At 52.3% G+C, this 8,971-nt stretch overlaps 2 protein-coding genes across 4 annotated transcripts; one reads left to right on the top strand and one right to left on the bottom strand.

The window, feature by feature from the left end:
• Positions 1-469: 469 nt before the first annotated feature.
• BLCAP (BLCAP apoptosis inducing factor) lies at positions 470-6,871 on the bottom strand. The gene is made up of 2 exons (XM_049779436.1): positions 6,778-6,871; positions 470-2,353 (listed from the first exon to the last, which is right to left on the bottom strand). Exon 2 carries the CDS (start codon positions 2,176-2,178, stop codon positions 1,915-1,917), a length of 264 nt encoding a protein of 87 aa, XP_049635393.1. The 5' UTR covers positions 2,179-2,353; positions 6,778-6,871; the 3' UTR covers positions 470-1,914.
• Positions 4,183-6,288, top strand: NNAT (neuronatin). Of its 3 annotated transcripts, none has more exons than XM_049779450.1 (3): positions 4,183-4,254; positions 5,074-5,149; positions 5,348-6,288. In XM_049779450.1, the coding sequence occupies exons 1-3, from the start codon at positions 4,183-4,185 to the stop codon at positions 5,575-5,577; spliced, it is 378 nt and encodes a 125-aa protein (XP_049635407.1). In that variant the 3' UTR covers positions 5,578-6,288. The 3 variants fall into 3 exon arrangements, with proteins under 3 accessions (XP_049635407.1, XP_049635408.1, XP_049635406.1); XM_049779451.1 differs by having other exon boundaries at positions 5,074-5,154; XM_049779449.1 differs by lacking the exon at positions 5,074-5,149.
• Positions 6,872-8,971: the final 2,100 nt, after the last annotated feature.

Raw genomic sequence — 8,971 nt, 5'->3', positions numbered from 1 at the left:
AGGGTCTTAAGTTCCCTGGTTGGACAACCAGTCTTATTTATTTTTCCACTTGTGATGCCACAGGGGTTTCACTCTATTTTTACTTTAAAAGCAGCACCATAAAAATCCTTGATAATTAGAGCCCCAGCTGTCTTAAGTTGTTTGTCAAGGGATCAGTTACTCAAATCTCCTATGGAGGGTAACAGTTTCAGGCGAGGAGCCATGGAAGCTGAGAAAAGCAAATGTTTCATCTCTGAAAACTTTCAGACTCCCTCCTGTTCACTGCCTGGCCCGTGCCTGGCATCCTCACCCCCCCCACCCCCGCCCCAATCCAACCAGCTGCTCAAACCAGCCCAAATCGGATCAAATTTTCAGACTGAGGTACTCTGGCGCCAAGAACTGGGCCCCAACATGTTGCCCCCTCAGCCCAACCAACTTAGAAATCCAACACCACAACCCAAAGGGACTTCAGCCATATAAAACCACGAAGTAAAGTTTATAAAGCTTTATTAAACATTTCAAACAGCTGTGCAACGAACACACCAGAAATAGAAGCTCCAGAATAGCAGTTCAAATGTTCCACAAGTGTGGCCTCAAGGCCCCATTCCCTAGATGGGCTGCCTCCAGTTCAGTCCTCAGTCTGGCCCATCTCCTGTCCTGTCAGGTCAGAGGAAGAAGGATGGTTCCGACTGAAGGGACAAACACTCTGATCTCCAGTGGGCAGGGGCCAGGAGAGTCTTATTTTCCAACACTTGTTACTGAAGCGCAGAAGAAAAAAAGCAAACGACAGTCACTTCCTCTGTGTTCTTCATAAGGTACTCGTACGAATGGAGAAACTCCTGGCCTGAAGATGATGGCCACTGTTGCTCTGTCTTGTATGAACCACCTTGGAGTCCAGTGTGCTGGTAACGCTGCAATTCCCATGCTAAATAAAAACTGTAGCAGCACCTACTATAGCTAGTCATCACTACACCTCAAGTATCAGAACACGCTCCATAAAGCTTCTTAAAGGAATACACGCTTGAATTTGTACCTGTATGCATACACACAGCACACCAAAATGTATCCAAACACCTATCAAAGGGAGTATGGCCATCATGAAACTCAACAAACCCACCCCACTCACTCGGCTGGGCACTGCTCTGTCTACATGAACACAGTGCACCTCAACCCTGCAGAGCATGCATGGGAGATAGTGAGGCTCCTCGTGCAGACAGTTAAGACCAGCAGAAGGGCAAACAAAGGAAGTGAGGCAGGCACGGGGAGCCCAGACCCTCCTCAGATAAAAAGAGCAACAGGTACCTGTTGCTTCTTAAAACCAAAGTGGAAAAAACACTGGAGATTTCTGAACAACAAACAGTCAAGACAAGTTTCTGTCTAGCCTGTTGAAAGGGATAGATTGGAGGAGGGGGATGAAAAAGCGAGGCTCTCGGGCATCAGCAATCTCTTTCAATTAGAGATAAGTGCAAAAGTGAGCCGTGTCTTAGACAGGTACTCTCCCAAAATGAAAAGGGGTGCGGGGGACCCTGAAAGGAAATCAGAAGAGGGACAAAGGAGCTGGTAATATTCTGGAAGTGAGGAGACCCTGAACAGGATGGGTCACAGGACACAAGACTGGCATTTCCTTCATCCAGATCAAACTGAAACGAAGATCCCTCACATGAATGGAGGGAGGTGGCCATCTTGCCAGCTGGGGATGGAGATGGGACAGAACACACACAACCACAAGATCACCCTGACTATATAGGATTCTACTATAAAAGCACCGGTCAGTGCCTTTATTCACATTATACGGATAAAACGTCACAGGCCAAAAAAGGCGCCGTCAGGAATGTGGCAGCCGCAGGTCTGCGGGATTTGAAACTCCAATGCGTTATGACCTATGTCAATGCCTCCCCTCCCGTCTTCTGCTTCCTTGGAGAGTTAACTGAGCTGTTAGGTGCCCACAACACCAGGGTCATGTGCCGATTCCGGAAGCGGAGAATCAGAGCAGTGGTACAAGAAACAATTTCCCCAACAACTATAGCAGATGAGGAACAGGGCTGCCAGGAAAACCAAGGCACAGATCGTGCAAGGCTTCCGCTCCAGGAGGAAGCTGAGCAGGTAGAAGCCCATGAACATGGAGTGGCTGAACCACAGGGCGGGGTTGAGGGGCTTGGGGATGAGGAGGACGGGCAGCAGCCACTGGAGGCAATACATGATCTCTGCTGGGTAGGGCCTCTCCAAGGCCGCTGGGCACTGCTGCAGGAACCGACCTAATGGGAGCCAGCGGCTGCGGGCGGCTGCCCTCCACTTTCTTCAACCCTCACTCTCCAGGAGCTGAGCCGCTGTGCTCTCTGGCTGTCAGCCTGGGATCACCAAGGCAGCAAGGATCCTGGAGAGAAAAGGCAACACAACAGACAAAACAACAACCAAAAAAAAAAAAAAACACACACACACACACACAAAAACAAAGACAGAAACAAACAAACAAAAAAACAGGAACAGAATGTATACTTATTTGGGAAAATGGATCATGGTTAACAACAGTAAATGTGAATGCCCATTCCTCCCTGCCCGCCCACGGAAGTCTCCTCTCCAAGTCTCTGACACTGGGGCTTCTCCAGGGAGAGGGAAGAAGAGGGCTCCTCCGCAGGGCTGGCACAGGGCACTGGCAGAGCCTGGGCCCTGCCCAGCAGAGATCATGTAATGCCTCCTGGGGCTGTGGCCCGTCCTCAAGGGCCCAGACCTCACAACACCACCCTGTGCTTGCCATCCTGAGGGCTGTGGGCTCTGTACTATGCCCCCCAAAGTAAAACTGAGGTTTTGTATCTGGTGTCCCACAGCAGTGCTCAATGGAGAATTAAAGCAGTTGAAGCACGCTATCAGTCCGTTGGAAGCCGTAGCAGCCGGTACCTCCAAACGTTTAGTGTGAAGATGGCAGCTTGGGGTGAACTTGCCCTTTTCAAATAAATATTCCAATTTCTTTTTCTTTTTCTTTTTTTTAAGTATCTAAGTTCCTTGAAAGTCAATGGGAACAGAAAATTTCACCATGCTATTTTATCCAAACTGCTCTCCTTTGGATCACTAACTCGACAGGGCCTGACCTCTATGAGCTTTTAATAGAAATTAGTTTTCTATCAGCACAGTGGCAAATGCCAGTTGGCCCTCGCGCCAGGAAGCTTGCGGGCAATACGTCCTTTGGAGCAGCGGACTACGGCGATCAGTCTTCCCGCCTCTCTAGAAAACAGCCGCTGCAGTCAGAACCCTCTGGTGGCGGTAGTAAAACCCCGCTCCGGGTCTAGGCATCTGGTGCACCGCAGAAAATGAACGCCGCTAGATGAAAACCTAACAGAGCCTGGGAGAAACTAGCATCTAACTATCCCGGCGGTATTCGGACCCCTCGCAGGGCATCCCATCCCTTCCAGGGTACAAAGGCGCCAAACCCCTGCGGGATCCCGCCCACCCGGGGAAGACCGTCAGAGCGCCAGGAGCTCGGTGCCCGCGCCCTAAGCCCAGTGCCCTAAGCCCGCGCCTACTCGGCTCCCCAGGACGATCTAGTGGCCGTAAGAAGCGGGGCCAAGGAGAGATTAAGTGTTCAGACTCCATGAGGCAAAGGGCATATCGACCGACTATCAGCGGAAAGTGCCGAGTAGGGTTCAAAGAAGCCGAGTTCCCGCAAGAGGCACCAACGTTCCTCACCCTGCGGGGCAAAAAGCTCTTTGTCAATTCAGTTCCCGTCCGCGCCTCTGGTGGAAGTGGACGCTGGCACTGCACCCGGGCTCGGATCTGCAGGCAGCGCGGCGCGGGGTCCTGCCCCGAAGCGCGCACCCCTACCCTCAAAACCTTTGCGCTACTCCGAGCGGCAGCTCCTCTCCAGCTACACTCAATGGAAACGCCGCAGAATCTTCTGGAAGGGGAGGGGTGCTGAGTGGGAACTTGGGAGGCGGGGGTCAGTGTGGAGAGAGCGGGGAGGAAAAAAAAATCGTTATTTCTTTCTTTCTTTCTTTCCTCTTAGGCGAATCCGAGTGCCCGCGGCCACCCCCTCCGCGCGGACCCCTCCCCAGGCGCGTGCGCACTCGGGCAGCGGCCGACTACTTAAGGCGCAGCCACAGCGGCTGCAGCAGTGCACCCACAGCGAACTCCGGGACCAACGGCCCTCGGCAAGACCCCGGCGTCCGGCAGCTCCGTCCCCACCACCGACCCACCACCACTCTCGGAAGCATGGCGGCAGTGGCTGCAGCCTCCGCGGAACTGCTCATCATCGGCTGGTACATCTTTCGCGTGCTGCTGCAGGTAAGTGTGCCCAGGGTCCCGAGGTGTGCGCGCCCGCAGCCCCGCTATCAGCCCTGCAAGTGCCCGACATTTGTCCGATGCCCGCGGTCTTCCCTCCACCGGCAGACCCTTCCCATTGCGCTCGCGCCAACCCGGCCGCCTGGCTGGAAACAAAGAGTTGGGGCGCGGCGGTCGCCCGCCGCGGACGATTGGTAAGAAAATGCCGCTATCCCAGGCTTAACCCCGGGAGGGAGGCGGGGCGCTGGTTTTATGAAAAGATCTGGTAGTGTGTACACATCATAAAACAATTAATGGCTCATCCTGGGGGGAATTCGGCTTTTAAGAAAGAGCGCGAGGATGGGACGGAACATAAGTTTTTAAAAAAAAAGGTAGGCAAGAAAATTAAAAGCCCACACATGAGAGAAAAAGTGATTCAGGAGGGGGGAATGAATTCAAGAAAATGCGCATTGCAGGAAAAATAACAAAAAGCACTTGACCAAAAATAAATGCATTAGATAAAAAGCGCATTGCAGAAAAAAATTAGACAAAGGAACCAACAAAAAAAAATCAGGTAAAAGCACTTTGAGAAAACAATGAGAGGAAAAGGCTCTTTGCAGGGAAAAAAATCGACAGAACAGGACTTGTCCAAAAAAAGAAAATTTTGTTTATTTAAAAAAATAATCAAGTAGAGGCAAAGCACTTTGTATATAAAGAAATGGTAAAAAACAAACAAAAAAACACGCTTTGCCCATGAAATCATTTACCCTAAAAGCTCCCCTTTGCAGGAGAATTCCCTGCTACAGGGATCCTGTGCCAAAAGAATCGCATATTTCCTTCAAGGTGTTCCTGGAATGCTGCATTTACTGGGTAGGATTCGCTTTTCGAAATACTCCAGGGACACAGCCCATTGCGAGAAGTGAGGTATACCCTAAGGTGTGGGTCCAATGAGCTTGCCGCCATGTAGCCCTCAGCACAGTTGGAAAAGCTCCAGCTGCCCTGACTCGTGGACGAGCAGCGCCCGCGCCCAGTCGCCAGGCAGGGGCGGGCAGGGTGGCGCTGCACACGTCCATGTGTGGGGACTCCCGTTTAGTGTCTCCTGCGTCTCTCCCCGCAGGTGTTCAGGTACTCCCTGCAGAAGCTGGCATACACAGTGTCGCGGACCGGGCGGCAGGTGCTGGGCGAGCGCCGGCAGCGGGCCCCCAACTGAGACCCCAGCCCCCTGCCCTGGGCGGCCGTGTCACCAGGTGCTCCTGTGCCTCTAGGCCAGCACGGGAGCCAGTGCCGCACAGGAATGGGGTGGCCCCAGTGCTCACTCGCCAGAGGAGCACTTGCCAAGGTCAGTGAGGGCCCGAATGGCCCCCGGAGAAGCAGCACCGATGACACCACCAGATCCCTTCCAAACCCCTTTACACTGGTCCCCCCGCGGGGCGGGGTAGAGGGGGCAAGGGGAATGGAAGGAGCAGACCCTGAGATCTGGGCATAGGCACCGCATTAAGAATCTGGACCAAGTCTGGACAGCGCCACCCCGCCTGCAGCCATTCCATACCAGCAGGCCCCACCACGGAAATCCAGACCACCATCAGCAAGAACATTCCTCCACCACCACCACCAGCTCTGAAGACTTGACTCCTGCGGTGCAGCAGAAAAGGCCCCTGTGTGCCTGTGTGGCGGGACTCGCGGAGGGAGGAGGGTTGGGAGTGGGCCCCTCTCACTGTCCCTTGCCTACGGCACATTCATTCCAGCCTTGCTGCCTTTGCTCCCTCTATTCCCCTTGTCCTCCTTACCCCCACCGTCCCCACAAGCGCACCTCACGCTAAAGAAATGTCACTCAATTCGAACCTACTCAAGCAGTAAACTAACCCTGCCCTACTAAGCCAACCTGACCCTCACTGATCTTGCTTTTCCCTGGTCTCACGCAGTTGTGGTCGATATTGTGGTAATTGCTAACTGTACTGACTGTATAAGTGTGCATTAGTTGTGTCTCCCCGGCTAGATTGTAAGCTCCTGGAGGACAGGGACCACCTCTACAAAAAATAAAAACTAGTGCCTCCCCCATCTCACAGTGTCCCAGGACCCTGTGGGGTGGTGGAGGTGCCACAAAAAAAAAGTCTCGTGACTTCTTTCTCGGCTTCAACCACACACTTCAAAGACTGGCTGACCACCATTCCCTATAGGAATGGGTACACCACTTAGGGGAAAGTGGGTGGGGGGAAAAGCACCCAAATGGAATAAAGCGAGCCCCATACATACCCAAGTTCTGTCTCAATTAGTCCTGTCCTGAAATAAAGGACTCCAACCCTTGCCCTGGCCCTAGCATGGAACCTCTGTATAGGTACCAGGAACCAGGATGGGGCAGTGAAGAGGTGTGATGTAAGCTGCCTGGCACTGCCTTCTAGGCTGTCACCTCCCCCAGACCACTTTAAGGGCATCCTGCTGGCCTTGTGAGTCTGCCCAGCAAAATCCCTGAAGACTCTAAATTGCGCTTCTGTTCCTGGACTCCCTGCTTCTCCAAGTACTCACTTCCTAGCTCCTCAGGGTGCTTACCAGGTCCCTGTCTGGGACTCTCCCCTGCTATCAGGTCAGGGTGGGCGCTGTGCTGCTGCTCGCTCTTGCCTGCTCCCCTTTCTGTCTCAGCAGTCTGGGCTCCTTTTACAGGCTCAGCTGACAGCTACCACAAATGGCCCTGCCGCCTGCTCCTTTTCGTCTCTGCTTTTTGTGTGCCTGTCACTCCACACCTGTTCCTGGGTCAACTCAGGAGGCAGTTGGAGGACCATAAATCTCTTCCTGCCACTTTCTCAAATCCCTTAGTCACAGTTGTCACAAACAAAGTTTGGTGCACAAAGCACCTTAGTGGGGCCTGATCATATTTCTACCCACCAAGAAAGCCACCCAGCCCCCAGCACCTCTAGTGGTACCTCTAACTTCAGCATTAGAGAACTGGCAGGGTGGAGAGTGCAAACCCTAGTCCCAATGTTGGTCTCATCAATTAGGACAGGGCACCAGACTCCACCTTCAGTTCCCTAGTCAAAGAGCTGCTAAGACTACCCAGTGAACTCCAACACAGTGGGAAGGCTCTGATATCCATGAGGACTGAGCAGGTAGGAAGTGCAGTCTCAATCTCTACCTTCTGAGGGTGGGAGGCTCCACTTAAACCCCCGAAGGTGGGACATCCCCAAAGGGCAGATCTCCATCTGCCCCTAGGGACTCATTAATATCAATATCCAGTCCTATTCACTAAAACCTTATTTTGACAGGGCTCAACATGGGGAGTTCCTGTGGTTTTCTACGCTAAAACCACAGAACCACAAACTTCTTAACACAGTTCTCAATATGAGCTGCTCCCCCCCTCAGAACCCTTTAAGGCTGTGCCCATGACTGCATGGTCCCCAATGCTGTAACTTCAGACCAGTTCTCAAGAATCACAGCAGCGGGCCCAGAGAGAGATAGCACAGCGGCGTTTGCCTTGCAAGCAGCCGATCCGGGACCAAAGGTGGTTGGTTCGAATCCCGGTGTCCCATATGGTCCCCCGTGCCTGCTGGGAGCTATTTCTGAGCAGACAGCCAGGAGTAACCCCTGAGCATCGCCAGGTGTGGGCCAAAAACCAAAAAAAAAAAAAAAAGAATCACAGCAGCGCCCCCACCACTCATGTCCTTTGTAGGTAGGAAACTGATGGCAGCAGCTCAGGGTTTTGGAGATGGTCTTGGCAAAGCCCACAGTGGATTTCCTCCATCAGCGGGTCAAGAATTGGAAATGGTATGTGAGATAATACTTCTACGCAAGGGTTCCCCAGAATTCTCCAGACACAGAAGGTCTAAATGGGTAATGTGCACCTTTCTACCAGGCATTATCCAGCCCCAAACCTTCATATTCTGGCCACATACAACCCAACAGAGAAGGCAAAAGGAACAAACACGTTCTACTTTCTATTCCTGCTTGGTGTGTAGATGCTTGACTCAAATATACTTATTTATAAAAAATGTTTCGGGGGGGGGGACAGAGAGATGGCATGGAGGTAGGGCATTTGCCTTGCATGCAGAAGGATGGTGGTTCGAATTCTGGCATTCTATATGGTACCCCGAGCTTGCCAGGAGTAACCTGAGAGCTGCTGGATGTGAACCCCCCCCCAAAATAAAAAAAAAAAAAAGTTTCCAGGGGCTGGAGCAATAGTACAATGGTAGAGTGCTGCTTTCTCTGTGCCAATCCAGTAGCCCATGTGGTCCCCTGAAACTTGCCAGAGTGACCCCTTAATGCAGAGCCAGGAGGAAGTCCTGATGTCTGCCAGACTTGGCACCAAAAATGAGAAGATGTCAGTAAAAGTGTTTCCAGAAATGAGAACAGCAAGATTTTATTGTAATGTCTTGTTTCTCTAAAGTACCTTGACCACCCCTGACAAGGCCAGGGCCACAGCATACAGACTTTGAGGGGACTGCGATGGCTTTGGGACACTACAGCAGGTGTGAGTCAATAAGGCTGCATAGCAGAACCAAATGCAGGTAAGCTTCTCAGGTACCAGATTCTGAAGTGTGGGGTGCTACTGGCACCCCTATTGTCACAGGACTGGGACTGAGATAGGGGAGAGAGAGAGGAGAGAGAGGAGAGAGAAGAGAGAGGAGAGAGGAGAGAGAGAGAGAGAAAGAGAGAGAGAGAGAGAGAGAGAGAGAGAGAGAGAGAGAGAGAGAGAGAGAGAGAACACAGGGGAAGAACAGGTTTCTGGCCCTTCAGCTGCAATATCACCTTT

This window comes from Suncus etruscus, chromosome 9 (genome assembly GCF_024139225.1).
Source record: "Suncus etruscus isolate mSunEtr1 chromosome 9, mSunEtr1.pri.cur, whole genome shotgun sequence".
In the NCBI taxonomy this organism is placed as follows: Eukaryota; Metazoa; Chordata; class Mammalia; order Eulipotyphla; family Soricidae; genus Suncus; species Suncus etruscus.
The sequence above is the reverse complement of the archived record's forward strand: the minus strand, read 5'-3'. Positions and strand labels throughout refer to the sequence as shown.

Coding starts and splice junctions, on each gene's coding strand:
- BLCAP (XM_049779436.1), bottom strand. CDS start 2,178: ATGTATTGCCTCCAGTGGCTGCTGCCCGTCCTCCTCATCCCCAAGCCC.
- NNAT (XM_049779450.1), top strand. CDS start 4,183: ATGGCGGCAGTGGCTGCAGCCTCCGCGGAACTGCTCATCATCGGCTGG. Junction 4,255..5,073: donor TCTTTCGCGTGCTGCTGCAG/GTAAGTGTGCCC, acceptor ATTTCCTTCAAG/GTGTTCCTGGAATGCTGCAT. Junction 5,150..5,347: donor GACACAGCCCATTGCGAGAA/GTGAGGTATACC, acceptor CTCTCCCCGCAG/GTGTTCAGGTACTCCCTGCA.